General features: G+C 49.7%; 1 protein-coding gene across 11 annotated transcripts in view; it reads left to right on the forward strand.

Moving 5' to 3' along the window:
• Nucleotides 1-21621, forward strand: part of FRYL (FRY like transcription coactivator) — a 2496013-nt gene that overhangs the window by 2263402 nt on the left and 210990 nt on the right. For all 11 annotated transcript variants that reach the window (XR_013608325.1, XM_078678213.1, XM_078678216.1 and 8 more), the window contains one exon: nucleotides 9078-9285. Coding sequence is in view for 10 of the 11 variants with exons in the window: in XM_078678213.1 (XP_078534339.1) it covers nucleotides 9078-9285 (208 nt within the window). In the remaining variant the exon portion in view is untranslated. The remainder of the gene's footprint in view (nucleotides 1-9077; nucleotides 9286-21621) is intronic.

Raw genomic sequence — 21621 nt, forward strand, 5'->3', positions numbered from 1 at the left:
AAGCGCACATTAACGGTTCCCCCACGGGCCCACTCCACGCGAAAGTTGGGGGCCTCCATGGCTTTCCTTGGAAATATTCCTTTAGAAGACATATGTAGAGCAGCCACATCGTCTACCACACACACATTTACCAAACACTACTGTGTAGATGTGCACTCCAAACAGCAGGCAGCTGTAGGGCAGGCTGTTCTAAAAACACTTTTTCAAACTGCTGCAGCTGGCACAGGCGGCCGCCGCTAATGGAGGGACTGTTATGTATTCTATGCATAGATATGAATTCAGCAGCCCACATGCCTCGAACCGAATATGCTACTTACCAGTATGCATCTGTTCTTGGCATGTAGGGCTGCTGACATTCATATCGCCCGCCCTCCTCCCCGGCGCCTGTAGCGGCTGCAGCACTCTAATTTACTCTTAGCATGGTCATCACTTACTGTACTACACTCCATCTCTGCCACAATGGCAAAAAACAATCTGAGGATGGAGTGGATGCCCATGCGCACTGTAGTCCAGGGGAGGAGCCACCTATCCCGTGATACTTCGAAGACTCTTCCAGGACAACAATGTGCAATCATCCGGACCCAACACTAGGCGGCGATCTATGCATAGATATGAATGTCAGCAGCCCTACATGCCAAGAACAGATGCATACGGGTAAGTAGCATATTCGTTACTCCTTGGCCAAGAAGGAACCTCCTGTTGGGCTGAGGGCTAATTCCACTCGGGCCACGGCGGCTACAACTGCCCTGGGCCGGGGAGTGCCCTTGCAGGACATTTGTCAGGCAGCTACGTGGGCCTCGCTGCACACGTTTTCGAGCCACTACTGCCTGGACAGCCAAGTTCGGAGGGATGGTACCTTTGGCCGTTCCGTCCTCCAGGACTTTCTGGTGTGATTATTGGTTCACAGACCCACCACCGGGGTTGGTATTGCTGGGGTATCTATTCTAAGGTAAGGAATCTATCACTAACGTGTCTCTTTCAGATGCACAAGTTACTACTTGTGTAACGATGTATCTGGGAAGAGGTGTGGCGCCGCGGCTAGGGTGAGTGACTCCGGAATCTGGGGATCACGGTTCGATCCCCGGCACCGGCGGCAGATTAGCCCAGCACCATGTGACTCTGGGCAATAGCTTGCTTAATCTTCCCAACGGCCCCCAGCGCCTAGAGACCCCTGCGGGTGATTGTGCGCTTTACAAATGTGGATTTATATATTTATTTATTTATTAGTTAGTGATAGATTCCTTACTGACCCACCCATCATCCCCGTTCTGCGAACCGATATCTAGGGTTAAGGTCACCACCTTTCAGGGCCCTAGTTTCAAGGCACCAGTGTTGGTTTTTGGCACAGTTCTGCGTTTCTGGCGCGGAAAAGCTGTGTCTAAGAACTGACGTCAGCACGCGGAGGCGGCGTCTAAGTACTCCGACGACGTCATCACGGCGCCGACGACGGACGCGGAGCCGCAGACGACGCCTACCGACGCGCAAGGGTACTGCTACGCAAAAGTTTCCGGATCCAGTCTGGCGCCTGGGGATATTCTAAGGTAAGGAATCTATCACTAACTAATGTCTCTTACAGATATATCGTTACACAAGTAGTAACTAGTGCGTTGACGTTTCGACTCGTCTTAGGGCCATGCGGTCATTTTATGCCTGGCCATGCGAGTCTTCATCAGGACAATAAAAGGGTGGGGCAACCAAGGGATTATAGATGTCCCTACAAAAAAGAAAATGAATACATCTTTAAACTCTTGCCTTACCTAAATGACTAGGTGAATATGCCCATTTATTCAATTCGCTTACCCTAAACGGTGTAAAGTGGTGAAACTCCCACGTAAAAGACCGGCAGTTCTCTATCCTATAGAGAAAATGAATGGACAATAGGGTCTTATCAAAGCCAAATTTCCGTACTGCGAATTGTCGAATTTAAACTGAAAATGGCCAATTTTAAATACCTTGTGAGCTCCAGTTAGAGTCCGAGTTTCATTAATTAGTGGTTGATGGATGTTACCCTAAAAGAATTCGTAAAGGGTATGTATTAGGGTCAGCATGTCCCCAATCGAACACTCAATAATATAGATAACAATGGATAACCACTTAAAAGATGGTTACCTGTGAATGGGTTCTGCCACTTTTAAAATTATCCTCCTCATCGGTTTATTTATTGTGAGCCCATACCGGATTGGTAGTAAGTGCTCCAACTTTCCAGCAATTTGCTCAGGCAACTACAAGGTAAAACCAAACAACCGAATTCAGTAAACGCTGACAATGTAAACCAAGCTCATCTGGATTAAGCCTCTACTTCCCACAACGCTTACCGTATGCGTCTGCTTGATGGAAAAAACAGTATCGGAGGCAGCAAGTTACCGTGAGCCATCCGAGGTTGAATAAACCACCGTTCGAACTAGCGATATCGAAGAAGGACTAAGTCAATATCAAGTCTGTTTGTCCGGGTTATTAAGAATTGCAAAACCTTTTCAAAAGAGATCGTATATGGTGATCTCTTTCATTCGCTGTACTATATTTCAAGATAATTAATAAATAGAACTAAATCTAACTATAGCACACGCAGTTCTCGAGTGAACATCGTCGGCCATCTTGGCTTGGGTTAGTAAGGGTGCATCAAAACCACCTACGGTTATAATAGAGTTTCCTAATTCATACCCTAAACTATATTACAAAGCGTGTTACACAGATCAATAGTATTTAATTAACCAAATGGAATCGGTGCATATCTCAATGGTCCCTTTTCAATAGCGGCCATATTGAATAGGTCTCATATAAGGGAACAGAATCCTACGCAAATTAAATCGGAATATATCAGTGACATCAAACTGTTTTTTGTACAATATTAATCCGGCAAGGTGCCATCAATCATCCTCTATTAGCATTGGAGTAGCAGCAACCCTCAGTCATTGAAACATCAAGAACCACCCGATGTACATAAATTTAAACAACATTGTATCGGATTAGAGACCCCCCTCTGTAGCAATCAAACAGTTTAATCGTTAATAATGCTCATCAGTAATTAACGAATCCAACAATATGGATATGAGCCACCTCGCAATTAAAAACAGAATATGTACATATATACATTTCACATATTATTCACAGACAACATAGAGACACATTTTCGACATATTCTATATTCAAGGCACTTGTAAAAAATCTTTCTGCAACAGTTTTTTTTTTAATCAGGTACAGATAGCGCACCTAATCCCGAATTCATAAAAGTGCCACCTGTCTGTTGACTTCTTCCAATTCATTCAACCGCCTGTTGACCGTATCGAGGAGGTGTATCCATTTACATTCTCTTTTGCTAAGAGTGCTATTGAAGGCACATTGATGGAGAACCCCAGCTGGTGCAGGAGATCTGCCGTAGTCTGGAGGTGGCTGACGACTGTCTGGGGCGAGCCCGCCTTCAACAGCCAGTCGTCGAGGTAGGGGAAGACTGAAACCCCTAACCTGCGCAGATGAGCTGCGACCACCGCCATCACCTTTGTGAACACCCGTGGGGCGCTGGTAAGGCCGAAGGGGAGCACGGTAAACTGAAAGTGCTCGTGGCCAACCGTGAACCGCAGGTAGCGCCGGTGGGTCGACAGGACGGGGATGTGGAAATAAGCGTCCTGCAAGTCCAACGCTACCATCGAGTCTCCTGGGTCCAGGGCAGCTAAGACCTGAGCCAGTGTCAGCATTTTGAACTTCTCCTTCCGGAGGAAGCCGTTGACGTTCTGTAGATCCAAGATAGGGCGTAGGCCCCCTTTGCCCTTCTTGGGTACCAGAAAGTAGTGGGAGTAGCAACCACACCCTACTTCTGGCCCAGGAACGCGCTCGATGGCCCCCTTGGCCAAGAGGGCCGTAACTTCCTCCTGCAGAAGTCGCAAATGATCCCCCGATACACGGTGGTTCTGCGGTGGCATGGCTGGAGGAGTCGCCTCGAAGGGGACGGAGTAGCCCCTTCGGACGATTTGCAGCACCCACCTGTCCGAAGTGACAGTGCGCCAGTGGAGGTGGTGATGGCGAACCCTGCCCCCCACTGGCGTCACATGGGCCTGAAAGCACGGACTAGGAGGGTTTCAAGGCGGATGCTGCGGGGGAAGGTGTGAACTGACCTCGCCGTTGACCCCTACCGCCCGGACGGCGGTTACCACGGCCGCCACCGCGTTGGGTATTGCCCTGCGGAGCGTGGCTAGCGGCACGTGTGGGTGCACCCCTTCCGTGGCCACGAAAGGAGTGATAAGCAGCCGATTGCTGGCGCGGGGCCGAAAGGCCCAAGGACTTGGCCGTAGCCCTGGAGTCCTTAAAGCGCTCGAGCGCATGGTCCGCTTTGTCGCCAAAGAGGCGACGGCCATCGAACGGCATGTCCATGAGTGTGTTCTGGACATCTGCCGAAAAGTTGGCGGACCTCAGCCTGGCGTGGCGTCTGACCGCCACCGTCGTTGCCATCGCTCTGCCTAGCGAGTCGGTGGTATCCAGCCCACACCTGATGGAATATTTGGCTGCGTCCCGGCCCTCCACAAGGGCTTGGCCGAGTTTGGCCCGTACCTCCAACGGACACTCTGGCAGCACTTCCGCGACCGTATCCCACAGAGTGGGTGTAACGGCCCAAGAGGCATGCGGTGTTGGAAGACCGCAGACCCAGACTAAGGGATGAGAATATCTTTTTACCATACTGCTCATACCTCTTGGATTCCCTGTCCGGCGGGGCCGACAGGAATGCGATCTGGGAATTGGAGGCCTGGATGACCAGGCTCTCGGGGGTGGGGTGGGTGGACAGGAAACATGGGTCGCCCGGGGCTGGGCGGTGGCGTCTGGCCACGTTCCTATCTACGGGCTTTGACCAAGTGCCCAGAAGAACGTCGGTCAAGGCCTCATTAAAAGGCAGCAGAGGCTCGGCCGAGCTTGACTGCGGTTTAAGGACCTCAGTGAGGAGATTAGTCCTCACGGCCTCGACGGGGAGCTCAAGGCCCAAGGCCTTGGCAGCCCTCATCAGCACCACACTATAAGTTGCCCCCTCCTCCAAAGCCACGGTAGGAGGGGAGACAAAACTAGTGTCTGGACAGGTGTCCAGGCCACTGGCCTCCCCAAGGTCTCCTGCCCAGTCCTCATGAGACTGACACTCCCTGGTCAGAGGGTCCTCAGACCCCTCCCAGTCCTCTTCATCACCCATCTCCTGAAACTCAGGGTTCTCAACTAACGGGGCCTGTTCATAAAAGTGAAACTCACCAAACGACGTCTTGAGCGGCGCCCATCGGGGCCGTCCCGACGTCTGAACAGGAACGAAGGTGGAACCGGGGACGGCGCCGCCCGAGGGCGGCGCCCGAGGCGACACCGAGGGTCCGACGCCGGGGAGGTCATAAGGTCCACCGGCGACGAACCAGATCCTGAAGGAGGGCCAGTGGCGTCCCGCGGCGCCGGGCCCGAAGGCGCCGACGGCGCCGGGGCGCTGAACCCTGCGGCGCCGGGCCCGAAGGCGCCGGCGGCGTCGGGAAAGTTGGGCCTAGCGGCGCCGGGCCCGAAGGCGCCGGCAGCGTTGAGGCCGGAGCACCCGACCCGCCAGAGGCCCCAGACGGGGTCCGCTGGGCCCGAAGGCGCCGCGGAGCCCGTCGGAGGAGAGAGGCTCCTTATGGCCATGAGGAAGCGCTTGATCTCCTCCTGCGTCGCGTTTAGCCCAGGGACCAGAGGGTGTGGAGCTGAACGCGGCGGCTGCGTGCGTGGTGTCACCCGAACCCCCGGCCGCATCGCGCGAGCGTCCGGGGGAGTCCAAAGAGCGATGACGCCGCTTGGACTTCTTGTGCCTCTTACCTGACGACGACTTCGACCCGGAGGAGTGCGGCCTACTCTCGGAGCTGTGGTGGCTCCGAGCCCGCGACCTGTCCCTCGACCTCCCATGGGAACGGGACCTCTCGCGGCGCGTTACCGACTGCCGGAGTTCGAGTCGCCTGCGGGACCGCTCCTGCCAGGCTCTCCAAGAGAGGGCCCGGCAGTCGGAGCAGGCCTTGTCGTCGTGGTCGACGCCGAGACAAGATAAACACACGCGGTGAGGATCCGTGACCGACATCAGGCATCCCTACGGCACCGTTCGGAGTCGAAAGACTTAGAGAAACAATCAAAAGTGATCAAAAAAGTTAGTCAAAAAATGACTAGGGTTACTGCTTTTTCCAGATCTGCGCTTGCTGGCGCGGAAAAAAGAACTGACGTCAGCACGCGGAGGCGGCGTCTAAGTACTCCGACGTCATCCGACGACGGACGCGGAGCCGCAGACGACGCCTTCCGACGCGCAAGGGTACTGCTACGCAAAAATTTCCGGATCCAGTCTGACGCCTGGGGATATTCTAAGGTAAGGAATCTAATACTAACTAATGTCTCTTACAGATATATGGTTACACAAGTAGTAACTTGTGTGTCTCCACCTCTTGCATTGGCTCTCACTTTTTCAATAATCCATTTGATACTGTTTGGTTTATGTTCAAAGGTAGTAAAATGCTCCACTAAGGGAGCTCCTACAGTTTTGCAGCGTATGCGGCTAGTATGCTGAAGAATACGGCATTTAGCCACCTCAGATTTTCACCTTAATTTAGGTTTGTTCACCGGAGTGGTACACATGTGGCTGGCCCCCACGTTGTCCTGAAGAAAAGGTGTAGGGGACACGTTGAAACATGTCGACGGATTATTAGCGACTATAACCACATAAGTTATTTTTCCTTTTATCTATCCCCTTTTTATCCTACCGACTAGAAGCAGGAATAAAACTTTGGCTTACTGGTTAGGTATTTTTAAACTAGCACAAAACACCACTCCCCCATACACCACACTACACATAGATTCACAATCCAGTGCTCCTACGTATCCTTCGCAAGTCGCAGCACACCCCAAGCAGTAGATGCTTGGGATGGCCCCAATGATGAAGCATTTCACCTAGGGGCAACCCTGGGTGAGTGAGGGGGACTCAAGAAAAGAAATTTTCTTTTCTACTTAGGCACACCCAAATCGGGTGGACCTACAATCTCTCCCTGGCTAGGTTCCTATGATCCATCACATATGGATTTTTGTGTTGTACTGTAAAATATAGGAGGTTGAACCTAGATAGTTACTCTTTCTTCCTACCTTTTTTGACGTCTCCTTTCATTTGGTCATTCAAGAAGTAATAATCTGGTAAACCAATCTGCTTTACACTCCTTCAAACTTAGCCTAAAGGCTGCTCTCCAAAGCTACCACTAGGATAGCTTTCAATAAAGGTTGTCTTAAAACCTATCATCAATAAGGGTTGTTTGGATTGTGCAAGGTGCCCAATATAACTAGTGGACAGCATATGCCAGGCCCACTTCTCACACTGACCACGTTGCATCCACAGCATCCTTAGAGCATCTTCAGCATCCTTCATCCTGTGAATCAGGACCACTTCATAGCAACGCAGATAAAGTGCCTGGAACTGTTGAAGGACTGCTTCTTCTGCGAAGGTAACCGTTCTTGAGGACATTGCTGGTCCCCCTGACAAACTCCCTGCTGGAAACAGTCACCCCATGTTGTTCTAATGACCCCATTGACACGTACCTAAGTTTTCTTTGAAATCTTTTCAAGTGTCCAGTTAGTTGACTTTGCCAAGGCTAGTCCATGTTTGGGTTGAGTGAAATTGCATTGATTTATTATTATTTGTAAAATCGATATCTTTGGGAACCATCTGGTGGATCTTTTTTATTCTAGTGTCTAAATTCTCATAAAAATAGAACCTTTGGTGACTGATTTCTTCTGTTGTGTTGCTTTCTTCAATTGTATTGGTGCATTTTAAATACTTAGCACTTGTTCCTCTGTGTAAGCCTTGCTTCTGAGTACCACAACTACCCAGGCTTTAGCTATGTGTTTGGTAGGCGTAACCCAGTGGTCCTAAAAGGGTTGGTTAGTGTATTACCTGGTGAGGTTGCACTACCACACAATATCAAATACCCCAATTTCCTCACATCCTCCCATTTGGGTCATTGTGTCACCCTAGCTGCTTTCTTCACCTTTCTTATCCTACTAAAGAGGTCCTTTATTTTATATATTGGCCATACCAAGGGCTTCTAACTTGAAGATCAGCCTTTCATAGGCTGTACTAGCAAGATGAAGCCATCTAGAAGAGGTTTGTATGGATCATTTTGTGCTTAAAGATGTGTTATGACTTAACTCATAAGGAATCTCCAGAGGGCATTAGGGCTAATTTCATCAGAGCAAAATCTTTTACTTAATTGCTGGCAGGTGTAGTTCCTGTGGCAGGGATCTACAAAATAGTGACTTGCGCTTCCCTCTTCAACTTTGCAAAGCATTACTGTTTTGGATTTGGAGGTGCAGAGATAAGGTCACTTCATACAGTTTTCCACAACTTCTTAGTTTAACCAGCTTTTCAAACCCCATCCTTTTGCTATGTGATGCATGCAAAGATGAGCTATCTGCAAAATCAAATTTCTGTCAGAAGAATAAGTTACTTACCTCGGGTAATACTCTTTCTGTTAGATACTTATCTTCACACAGATTCTGCATCACCTACACTCATTTCCCATTCAGAAGGGGATAGATCCACTAGGTGAATGTGTCCTTTTTTATATTTTACTCCGTTGTTCTGAATTCAAATTTTTAAGGACTTTTTTGTTATTTCACCTCGCCTCACAAGAGTGCAAAAAAAAAAACAGGTCAGTGTGCAAGGTAATAATTTATATGGATTGGTGTTGTCATGCTCTCTAAGGAAGCGACCCATGGCTGGAGCTGCAGCCACACCACCTAACATCATTGGCGAACTTTTGCTGAGGAAATAAAGATTCTCAATCCAGTATGGTGCCTGAAGCACATTCAAAGATTGAGGTAAAGGGTATCAATCCAAAGAATGTTTACGAAGTTAAGTCACTTATTTGTCATTGGGTAATAAATATACTTTATACATTTATCTAAAATGTGTAAGTTTACAGTAATTGTGTTTTGTAATAGAATAAGGAGCAGGATGTTAGTCCTTGTAAATCCAACTTGTATTGATGTTATTAACGCATAATGCATAGTTTTAAAAATAAATTGCTTTCTAGCATAACTCGTTCTTTGTTTTTTTCATATAGCCAAGATGAGGGGGACCAGGACTGTTTTCCGTTTTTCCATTCGTCCCCTCCGCCATCCCCCTTTCTTTCTGCCATATTGGCAGCTTTCCAGCCTGTGGCATATGATGATGAAGAGGAAGCCTGGCGCTACCACGTCAATCAGATGCTGTCAGAGACTGACGGAGCTTGTGCTGTTAACACATTTCATGTATTCTCTAAATTATTTCAGGTAAGTGACAATCCACCCATTGGTATCCATTCATGGATTATGGCAATGTTCTGGTACTTGTAGGTCTTTTACCATAAATTGTAAAATATCTGTTGGCGTTGCTTCTCCAAAGAGACGAGAGCTGTCAAAGAGTATGTAGGTAAACGAGATGCAGGTCCTTCACCAAAAACTGTTGATGACCGGTGCTGCAGGGCTTGAAGCCGGTCTTTCTAGTAGACATCCTTAGCACACCAGGAGAAGAGCTCTTTAAAAAAATTGACTAAATGTTCAGCTTAAAAATCACTAGCAGGTAGCTAACAATGGATCTGCATTGACAGTCGCGGAAAGAAAAGAACTGACGTCAGCAAGCTGGGGTGATGCTCATCTCTTCCGGCGTGGACAATGCAGAGGACGCCATGCAAAGCCAATCAGTGCCACCTACCAGCTCACAGGGGTACTAAGGAAAACTGTCTTGATCCTGTCTGACACCTGGGGATAATTCTAAGGTAAGCTAGAAGTTTCTATCAGATTCGAAGATCTTGATATTTAAGAGCTGCCTTTTTAATCTAGTCTGAAGAGCTCTCTTGGGCCCCAACCACCTTTCAGGCACAGGATGTGGTTTCCTGGTGTGCATTTTGCGTCTTTGACTTCTGGTGTTATAGGGATGTCCGGTTTCAAGTCTTGCGAGGTTTGTTCCCGCATGATGTTGGTGACGGGCTCTCACCGTGCGACCATGACCCCATGTCGTGACCCGGCTGCCTGGCCATGGCTCCGAAAACTTTGCGGGAGCTTTCACGAAAGTTGCTTGAGGCCAGGGAGTCTGCTCCGTGCCGTTCAAGGTCCTGGTTCCGTGAGAGGTCGAGGGACAGGTCGCTGAGCTTCCACTATCGTTCAACGAAGTCTTCGCACTCAGTCAGGTAAGACGAAGCACAAGAAGTCGAAGAAGCGACGTCGCTCTTCGCCTTCCCCTAGCCTGTCGCGCCACCTGCCTGGGGGTGCGGGTGATGCCACCCCTGCGGCTCCATCGGTGCCTACGCAGTTGCCAACGGCCTCCCTGCCTTTCCCTAATCCGTTGGCTACTCCGGCCCAGCTGCAGGAATTTCTGTCAGCCATGGGCCGTCTCTTTGGCCCGTCGGGCCCCGCCGGCACACCTTCGGGCCACACGGTTCCGACTGGGGGTCCTCGCCCTTCTTCGTCGACTGCTCCGGGCTCTGCGCTGTGAGACCCCCATGGATCCATACATGTATCCCAGCCAATGTCGGTTGGCCTCGTATGACCTCCAGCAACATCAACATCTATGGCACCACCGTCGGCCGGCTCCTCGGCCGATGCTACCCGGCTTCCACCCCGACATGGGGACTGTGCCGAACCGGTGTCGATTGACGCAGATGGGGGATTTTGATCCCTTTCTCCATCCTCCCCCTTCTATCCCACCTGCCCAGCAGGTTAAGGATGACTGGGAGGGGTATGAAGACCCTCTCGCAGTCAAATGCGAGTTAGACCCGGACTGGGCAGAGAATTTGGAGGACACAGGTGATCTGGATATCTCTCCAGAACCTGGCACACTGTCTCCTTCTACCGTGGCTACAGAGGGTGGTATGTATTCAGTGGTGTTGCATAGGGCAGCAGAGACTCTCCACCTCTAGCTCCCTAAGGTGGCCGTCGGGACTAACCTCCTGACAGAAGTGCTTAGGTCGGCGGCTTCCTCTGCGGAGCCGCTGATGCCCTATAATGATGCACTTTCGGATGTTCTTTTGGGCACCTGGTCCAGGCCCAACACAGAGACTCCTGTGGATAGGAATGTGGCCCAACGCCATCGCCTGGCCCCGGGCGACCCCAATTTCCTCTCCCAACTCCCTACCCCTGAGAGCTTGGTTGTCCATGCCTCTGCGTCTCCGAGCGCATTCCCTTCTGCACCTCCGGACAGGGAATCCAAGAAACTGGAGCAGTTTGGGAAGATTTTCTCTTCCGCCAGTTCAGGGTTGCGGGCTGTGAACATTGAATGGCTCCTGGGCCGTTATTCTCACTCTGTGTGGGATACGGTGGCGCAGGTGCTGCCTCAGTGTCCGAAGGAGGCACGGACGGTGCTCTCCCAAGCTATTGCTGAGGGAAGAGTTGCAGCCACGTTAGCGAGTCGTTGTGGCCTTGACACCGCCTACTCACTGGGCAGAGCGATTTCTATGAAAGTGGAGCTATGCTGTCGTGCCTGGCTGAGAATGACTGGCTTTTCTGGGGATGTCCAGAACACTCTGATGGACATGCCTTTTGATGACACTCACCTTTTTGGCGACAAGGCAGACAGTGCGTTGGAGTGTTTTAAGGACTCGCGGGCTACGGCCAAGTCCTTGGGCCTTTTTGTCCACGTGCACTCCTTCGGCTTTTTGCTCCTTTCGTGGCCAAGGAAGGTGCGCCCAATCAAAGCCACAGGCCTGTGCAGCAACAGTCTCAGCGCAGCCGCGGTTCGTGGGACCTGCCAAGGTGGGCCAGGGGGCGGGTCAGTCCACCACCTCCCCTGCCACCACTGCTTCCAAACCTTCCTAGTCCGGTGTTTCAGGCCCACCAAACGCCAGTGGGCTGCAGGATTCGCCATCACCTTGTCGTGCAGGCCTCAGCCAGACCCGCTAGTGCAAGGGGTTCGCCCTTCTGCGCACGAAGTCCTCAGACCCAAAAGGAAAAAGTTGGCACGGAAACTGGAAATGCAAAACATAAAGTTTATTACACCTCATGAGGTGGTGCTAAAGTTCAGACAGTACCATTCGGCACTGCGAGAAGTAGCACAAAGGGCTACTGGACACATGGTTTATTTATACCCACACAGGGGCTCAAAAGAAGGCGGTACAAAGCATAAGAGCACATTTTATGTCCATACAAGGCAATATCGAGAAACACAATCGATCAGTGGGAGGAGCTAACATTCTTGAGGTCTCGGCTAACACATTCCAATCTAAGGCTAACCATTAACAGATGCGAACCCTAATGGTCCGCGGCAAAACACAGAGATGCTATTATTAGCCTGTTGCTGGGCAGACTCAAAGGCCATGAGCAGAAAGGTAGGACAACGCACATGGTCGACACGAGGCAGCGTGTGGCAGACAAAATGGCTGCCGTGAATCCAAAATGGATGCCGCAAAATGGATGCCGCAAAATGTCAAGATAACGGCTAGAACTGAGATGTCTTTTGCTAACTCAATTTAATCGCTGTCAAATTACAACAGACGACCCTTTTAGTGTTAGCTAAAGACATATGCTCTTTTAGGGTAATCTGTGCATTCATCTCGTATATCTATGCACATTATATTTATCACTTCTTTATCCAACGATTGTTGCGCTTTTACGGCATTTCGTTTGGATGGTATACAGGCATTTATGCACATAGAACATAGCATTGGGCCACAATGGATACACATACAACAGGTGAAAATCAATGCAACTGCAACACATAGAATAGTCAGTAATTTCAAACCCCAAGCGGAAATCAAAGCCCAGAACCATCCGGCAAAAGTCCAGGTGCCATTTTTCTCATGAATATCAGCAGCTATTTTATGCAGCTTAAGAATTGCTTCATATACAGAAGGCGAATTGTCAGGAATAAATACACAACAACTACTGCTGATAACTTTACATGCTCCTCCTCTATCTGCTAGCATAACGTCCAGAACCATTTGGTTCTGAAGAGTTACAATTCTAGCAACTTGCAGTTCCTCGGTAATATTACCCAAAACTACAGCAGTTTCATTGGTGACAGCTTCTACAACTCTAGTCAATCGTCGTATTTTCCTACTATTCAATGCAGCACCTACAAAGGGGAACAGGCCTAAATTAAAATCAACATATTGCTGCAGGCTAGTGTCTGTTTGATCGATGTCATCAATCCGAATTGTTCGCTTATAACGATTCATAGAAATATTTCTGAACAGTTTAAAATCTCGGTGATATGAAGCAGGTGCAAGAAAAACGGGGAAATAGAAGACACATAACAAATACCAGACCACCCTATAGGTAATCTATGATACCCATGACTTCCACATACTAAATATGTGTTATGTGAGGCCAAAAAGGTGCTATCATTAATTCCATCCATATTTAATATAACAACACAATCACTAGTTCCTACTGGAATTCGTCCAGTACTTTGTACACAGAGGTCTGCCTTTGTCCATGTTACAGTAATTACAGATTCATTGCTTGTGGTAGAATCTCTTGTATGGGTGAAAACATAAGGCGTTGAAGCATTGTCTGGTCGATATTCTTCCCATTCCCATATAGTTCCATTCGCTTGAGGATACCCATGTTCATCTTGGTAACTCTCTTTATTCAAACAGAAGAGAAGTCAACCTACTGCAGGTTTTCTGTTCGAAAAGAGAAGAGTGTACCAGGCTCGACAAGAACCATTATGCGAAAAAGGAAGTGGAATAAACGGCGTTCCACCTTTCTTCTGATGAGCTGGAAGCATACCACACATCCAGCAATTTGTAGTGTTAGTTGCATTGTGCGTGTGGTGGAGCATCTGAACAAATGTATTATTCAAATAGGACTCTCGATGCTTATACTCATGATATGGAAGAGTAAAATGCTGATGCTCTTCCGGAATCGGAGATGTAGGAACCACAAGAAATTTCCGAGCAGGAATCATTATTTCAACAGACCAGGTAATCACTGCTATAACTGTCAGAACAAAAAAAAACACTTAATACTCCTAAAATCTTTTTCTTAGTAGTATTCATAGTCACAAGAGTCTTCTTCAAACTAAAAAATAGAAAAAACAAAAAATAGTCAATGAGCTCTTTACTCTGGGCAGACGTTGGTTTCTTTACCACAGATCAAGACAGGTGTCACTACACTACGCAGGGCTGATCCCCCTCCCTTGTCATATCGGCTCTCCGTTTCCACTACCCAGAGCGGTTGCTCAACCAGTCTCGCAACAAAAAAAAAACTGCAAATCACTTTCTTGATCTCAAATTGTATTGCGCTGCTCCAGGAGTCGTCTGGTCCGGGAAGAACTCCTCAGATCCGTCAGGTGATACAGCAGGGCCTTTCTCCGTAGTCAAGATATCCCGATGATCGGTCAGCACAGCAGGTTCCACCAAGGTCGACAACACCTTCCGGCAATGGGTGCTATGCACCCAGTTCCTCTTGTTGGTAACCCGGACTGCCGTTGTCGTGGCGAGGAGTACTTGTTCTGGTCCACGCCACCTCGGCTCCAAGCTGCTTGACCTCTCAAATACCTTTATCATCACAAAATCACCGGGGCGGAGTTCATGGCCCTCACCTTGGGATTTATCAGGGAGTGCTTCTCGAACCTGTGGATGAATAGAAACCAAACTGTCAGTTAATTGTGCCAAATAGTCATTCATTAAAATACAAGGTACATCATACACAGAACTTGGCTTCGTAACTCCCCAAATATTCATCGGATGTCCGAATACCACCTCGTACGGGGTAAGACCCGTCCTAGAATGTGGTACTGATCTTATGGACAACAATGCCAATGGCAGCGCATCTGGCCAAGTCAGATTCGTGGAGGCTTAAATTTTTGCGATTTTCAGCTTGAGAGTAGCATTATACCTCTCCACCAATCCTGCAGATTGTGGATGGAACACAGCATGAAACTTCTGCTTGATTCCCAATCCCTTCAGGACATACTTGATAACTTCCCCGACAAAATGAGGTCCGTTATCATTCCATAAAAGTCTACAAACACCGAACTTCGGGAAGAACTCCTTCAGTAGCACCTTAGCAGTAGTAATAGTAGTATTATCTTTCGTAGGGTATGCCTCAATCCATTTACTGAAGGCGCAAACCACCACTAGGACATACTTTAAATTATTACACCGCTCAAGCTGAATGTAGTCCATTTGCAGGACTTCAAAAGGTGCAGTTGGTGTAACAAAACCTCCAGATGGAACTCGTGTCCCTTTTCCAGGATTACATTGCAAACAAATCAAGCAAGACTGTACTACTCTCTTAGCTGTGCTAGCAATCTCTGGATGCTCCCAAACTTGCGTAAGCATTTTCGTTTTCGTTATTGCAAGAACTCCAACATGTGCTAGCCCATGTGCCATCTGAACCATAGGTTGTACGAAAGCTATAGGCAGCTTCCATCGATCCATTTGCTTGTTTCTCCAACAACCTTCATCATCTAACTCTCCTTCTTTAGACCACTGTTCACGCTCTTTGTCAGAAGCTGTCTTCTGTATCTCTCGCACTTCCTGCCTAGCATCATGCCATCTTTCAGCTTGTGACTTCACTACATACATAGAAGTGGTATTTCTCTGCATCGCAGTTTCGCGTGCTATGCGGTCTACAAAAGCATTTCCCTGTCCAATCTTGTCTGTTACTTTCTTGTGTGCACTGCACTTTACTATAGCAATTTTCTTCGGATATGTCAATGCAGTCAAAAGATTATGCACTAAGTCTCCGTGCATTATCTGTATTTTGTGTGATGTAAGAAAGGCTCTTTCCTTCCAGAGTAGGCCAAAATCGTGCGCCACTCCAAAAGCATAGCGGCTATCTGTGTAGATGTTCACACACAAACCAGCACTGAGCTCACATGCTCGTGTCAAAGCTATCAATTCAGCTGCTTGGGCCGATTTTTGTGGTATAAGAGCTGTCTCCACTATTGTCTCAAGCGTGGTAATTGCATATGCGGCTGAGGTCGTACCATCTGGTAATTTCAAACAAGACCCATTCACCATCCACATCTGGAAGGGGCGTATCTTGCAAATCAATGCGACCCTTTGTCTGTTCTTCAGTCAGAAAAATACAATCGTGCGTTTCTTGTGACTGAGACTGAGTCGCCGGATATGGCAACAAAGTGGCTGGATTCGAAGTTGCACATCTCTTCAATGTAATGTGGGGGGCTAGCAATGTCAGTTCATATCCTGTAAGACGAGCGCTAGTCAAGTGCTGCGTCTTTGTCGGATTCAAAAGGACATCAACAGCATGTGGTACTAGCACTAACAATTTGTGTGACAAAACTATTCCCTCACTCTGTCGAATTGACACTGCTGTCAACTGAGCGAAAACACCCAGGTAATGCTCTAGCAACAGGGGCAAGAATTGCTGAGAAATATGCACACGGACGTTGCTTATCGCCGTGTAACTGAACCAACACTGACAATGCACATCCATCTTTCTCGTGCACGTAAAGTGTAAAAAGCTTTGTGTAATCTGGTGTGCCTAACACTGGTGCTGAACAAAGGGCTTGTCGTAACTGTCGAAAAGCACTTTCACATTTGTAGGAAGGTGGATATCTGACTATGGTTGCCCCAAACTTTTTGCCTAGTGTTTTGCTGGTTTTTGACTTAGTTGGCCTGGGATCCTGCTATTCAGGACCCCAGGCTTCCTGCTCTTTCTGTTAAAATGGACTCCATGTACCCTAGGTACATATCTAATTGGATACTGAGTCACCTTATCAGTCCCTGTACAGTGTACCTTAGGTACCCAGGGCATGGGTGTACCCAGGGCCTACCAGGGGCTGCAGCATGTATTATGCCACCCCTGGCTGGCCATCCAAAACTGACACAACTGGCTGTACGACAGCTGGGGCAAGGTGGTGTAATCACCCTTTGCTATAGATATAGTATACCTATATCTAACCCTAAAATGGACACATATATTCCTATCAGTTACTCCTATGGCAGGCCTTATCAATCCTGAAGGCAGAGTGCTTGGAATTATGTGAGGTGGTGCTCTGGCATGAGCTGAGCCCGTCGGCAGCTTGCGGAACCAAGTCCTAATAGCTGTTCCATGATAACGTTATACCATATACTCTCAAGTGCATTATAATCCCCGCGGTTAAATGCTAACTTTGGTATAACATTATCAAAACATGTCGAGTAAGGTGTCATACGAATTGGAATACTACCCCCTCGCTAATTCTGGCGACGGGGGTAGCATTCCACCCTTCTAGAGGGACACGACATGTATGTAACTGAGAACCCCGGTTAAAGTTAACTCGAGCCTTGGTATCACAAAATGGATGCTGCCACCACAGACACAAGTCTGACCTCTTGCTGCTGGGAGTCCTGCCAGCGAGGGAGGCTTGGACAAAGGGTTTCCTGCCTTGGGAGGTGCTAGCACCACCCCAGACAGGATTTTGTGTATTGGGTAGGACAGGCCTGAAAGGAATGAGACATGCCTGGGGCACACAAGGTGCCCTGTGCATACACCGGTTCAAACCAGTTGCTGGGGCATCCCTGCCCCAGCTCTGGCGCGAAAACCGGACTAAGGAGAGGGGGTGTAGCCACCCCCCTTCCTGTTCCCACCCAGGGGAGGGACCCAGTCAGTAGTGCAGCCCCCTTTAGGAGAATAAAGGTAGGAGCTGGTCCCATACCAGATTAGATTAATCCTGAACTGAAACTCTACAAGAAGAAACTCTGGACTTCGACTTTCTACACAGAAGACTGAAGAAATCTCCCTTGTGGGCAAGGAGTGTCCACCCTGCACAAGCAGGCACCATCAAGCGTCCAGCGGCTTCACTTTGTCATCTTCCTTCGAGGATCCAGACTTCAGAGCCCGACGAGACCCGGATTCCCAGACCTCTCCGACCTCTACCTACATCTGCAGCACAGCTGAGATCCGTGGGTGCGACGAGACACGTGGGACCGGCCATCTTGAAAGAAGCTGCACTTGCTTCCAGCACGACTTCTGAGGTAACCTCGACAAAGTGCTTTGGGGACTGAGGAGCCCCAGCCCCGAGCAGCTCCTGCACCGAAGACCAGCCCTCCAGCATCCATGAGATCTGCGTGGGGCTCTTCTGCTTGTTGCTGCTTGACGCGTTGTCTGGTTACTTGCCGGCTGGCTAGTGGCCTCCTAGACGACGAACTTTGAAATCTTCACTGCTGGTCTGGTTGCTCCAGACTGGCCCTTGCTCCCTTCCAAAAGAGGAGCACCCCGGACCCTCCTGGTCCACTCCAGACGCCGTTTCCACTCACCGCGTGGGTTGCCTTTGCCAAGGCCTGTTGACGCCGATTCCGGATCCAACAGCGCCAACAGCGAGAGCCTGCGTGGGACAGCTCGTGCCTCCATCCTGGTCGTAGAAGACACCTCCTGGTCCACGTGGCTGCAGAGACAAGCGTCCACTCTTCACCTGATCGCGACGACGACATCTGGTTCCTTCCTGGTTCCACTCCAGTCACTGGCTAGTGACTTTGAACATTGTCCCCTCTGCTTTCAGGTCCTCTTCTTCACCGATCCACCCTTGGATCGCACCGGACATCTTCCTCCTGGTCGCCTGCAGCCTCTTTTCCTCCAGGCTCCATAGACTTCAACGCGAGAACCCGACACACTTTGACACCTATGCACCCGCAGCCCGTGGGTGAGGTAACGAGAGCATTTCGGTGCTCAAGGGTAGTTTAACTGTCCTAGTGTCCAGATCCACAGTCGTTTTAGTCCTAACTAGTCAGGATTGTCCGTACTCACCTTTTACTTGAACTGTACTGTCCATAGACGTTGTTACGCATCTCGCGTGTGAGTTCACACTCTGCACACGCGTCCCGTGGGCCTCCTATTACTTATCTAAGGTGAAGATAGCGTAGTCCTAGCGAACCTCCAGCCTCTGGACAGCTCCATTTCTTCCATCGACTTTCACATTCCACTTACTTAGTATATGGTTTGTCGTGCCCCTAGGGCACCATTGTAATTTGTGCAACTTAAACTTATTTTTCCTAAGAGATTGTCATGTGCTTAGCCCTCTGACCTCATAAAGAATTCAGAGGTGTTTGTTATTAATAAATATACTGTTTATTTTCATAACAACCTGTGTGGTGTCCTTTCATCTGGCATTTAAGGGGTTATATGTGGTAAAACAGCTGGCTTCACATGCCAAAAGAGTTTAGCCTAAGACTGCTTTGTCCATGCTACCATTAGGATAGCTGGTCTATAAGGTTGACTTACAGCCAATCAACATAAGGGTTGTTTGGACTGATACAAGGTGATCACTAGAACTAGTGAACATCATATATCAGGCCAACTTCTCACACCACTCTTCTGCCCCGTTCTGCGAGGACCTTCAGCTGGATTTTCTGCACTCGCCTCACTCCGGGTGGCTTGTCTTCTGTGAGTGTCCTCTTCCTTTCCTCTGTGATGGGATGTTTCGACCTGTTTAATTGTTCCTCCCCTTTCTTGCTTGTACAAGGTTGGTTGGTTCATGTGTACTTCAGCATCCCTCCACCGTGGTTTTTTCCAGTGTGGGGGTCTACTTGTACTCTTCTTCCCTTTTAATTGCTGGGGGTTTCTTATTCCTCTGCAGTCCTCTTAGTTGGGGTCTTTTGCCTGTACCTTAGCCTCTAGCTCCTTTTAGGGGATACGACCCTCCTTGATGGTGTTGTCTTGGTTAATTTGCCGTTACTCATCTGTTCAGGGCTTGTTGCCCTTCACTGTTGTGGATTGTGGTCGCAGACTCTCTATCATCTGCTATAGTGTGTTTCACATGTTTTTCAGCCTCCAGGGAGGCTGTCGCCTTAGCTTTGCAAGGTTGCTCCTCAGATCCACACCTGAAAGGATAGTTGCCTTGCGCGACCCGCATGGGGTTATGGTCCTCTCTGAATCCGATATCCTCGAGGTCCTTCGAAACCACCTGCAGTCGGTATATGAGGCGGACCCGACGGTTACGGAAGATACCTATCAATCGTATCTGGGGGAACTGGACCTCCAAGCCTTGCCGGAAGCAACGGCGAAGGAACTAGACGCGAAACTGACACTGAGTGAGATAACTGCGGCAATGGCCGCCCTCCCTCGGGCCAAGGCCCCTGGTGGAGACGGCTATCCGGCAGAGTTCTATCACTCCTTCGGTCACGTCCTGGCCCCCCTCCTGTTGCAAGTCTATAATGAGGCTTTGCAAAAGGGCGCCCTTCCGACCACTATGAACCAAGGAGAAATGTGCATGATTTTAAAGCCGGGCGGAGATAGTGCTGACCCCGCGGCATACCGTCCTATCACCTTGATAAATACGGACACAAAAATTCTCACCAAACTGTTGGCCACTCGACTCGCCCCACTTATGACTCGGCTGATACATCCCGACCAGTGCGGATTTATCCCGGGTCGTAATACGGCGATGAATTTGCGCCGCCTAAACCATATCCTGCATGAGGTGAGGGGTCGAGTGGGCCCTCATGTCTTGGTGTCAATCGATCTGGCTAAGGCCTTTGACACGGTGCACTGGGGATATCTGATGCAGGTGCTCCAGAAGACGGGATTCGGACCTGAATTTCGCGCTTGGATCCGGGTACTCTACGGAGCGCCCCGGGCCAGGGTGCGGCTGGGATCGGCCCGTTCGGAGGAGTGGTTGTTGGGGAGGGGCACCCGACAGGGGTGTCCTCTGTCCCCCCTCCTTTTCGCACTTGCGATTGAGCCCCTTGCCGTATCCGCCCGTGCTGCACTTCAGCGCTGGGCGATAGCCGTGGGTGACACTGCTAATGTGATATCCCTATACGCGGATGATGCACTCTTTTATCTTGCCTCCCCCTCTGAGGCCCTTCCCGCCTTGATGCGGGTCCTGGACCGCTTTAGTGCGGCTTCTGGATTGCGTATCAATCTTCACAAGTCCCTAGTTTTTCCGCTGACGGCCTGCGCCCGGGACCCAGGCGTGGACAGACCCTACCAGGGCCTCCGTTGGGAATGGGAGGCGTTTCGCTACCTTGGCATTCAGGTGGCCGCGTCTGATGATGCCCTGCTGACTCGCAATGTGGACAGGGTGCTTATAGCCCTCCGCAGGTCTGTCACCTTTTGGAATACACTTCCTCTCTCTCTCATGGGACGGCTGGCGGTGGCCAAAATGGTGATGCTCCCTAGAATCCTATATATCTTGCAGAATACCTTATGTCCGTTGCCTTCCCGAGTGTTTCGCACCTTGGACTCGCTCCTCACTTCCCTGCTTTGGGCGGGGGGGCGCAGCAGAGTGGCTTTGCGCACGGTGGTGCGCTCATTCGAAGAGGGAGGCCTCGAAGCCCCGAGATTCGAACTATATTACTTTGCGGCGCAGCTCCTCCCGGCGGCGCGGTGGTTTGCGGAAGAACAGAACTGGGAACTGGCTCTACTAGCAGGTACGGCCAATGAAAGGGTCCTGAGAGAGGCGTTGATGCAGGGCCGAGGCACCGATGACACCTTACCGTATGTGGTGCGCCACACTGCCGAAATCTGGCAGCGGTTTGTTGAGAAGGTGTTGAGGCGAGCGCCTTTTCATAGGGAGCTCCCGATATGGATTTTAGCCCCGGTACTCCGGTTGGAAGAGACTATGTCCTACCGAGGGTGGCGCTCTGGTGGATGTGAGACACTAGCGGATCTCTACCCGGACGACTCTTTCTTATCCCTTGAACGAGCCAGGGAGTCCTTTGAGATGGGAAGGGGGCAATA

The sequence above is a fragment of the Lissotriton helveticus genome, chromosome 2_2, assembly GCF_964261635.1.
Source record: "Lissotriton helveticus chromosome 2_2, aLisHel1.1, whole genome shotgun sequence".
NCBI classification, from domain to species: domain Eukaryota; kingdom Metazoa; phylum Chordata; class Amphibia; order Caudata; family Salamandridae; genus Lissotriton; species Lissotriton helveticus.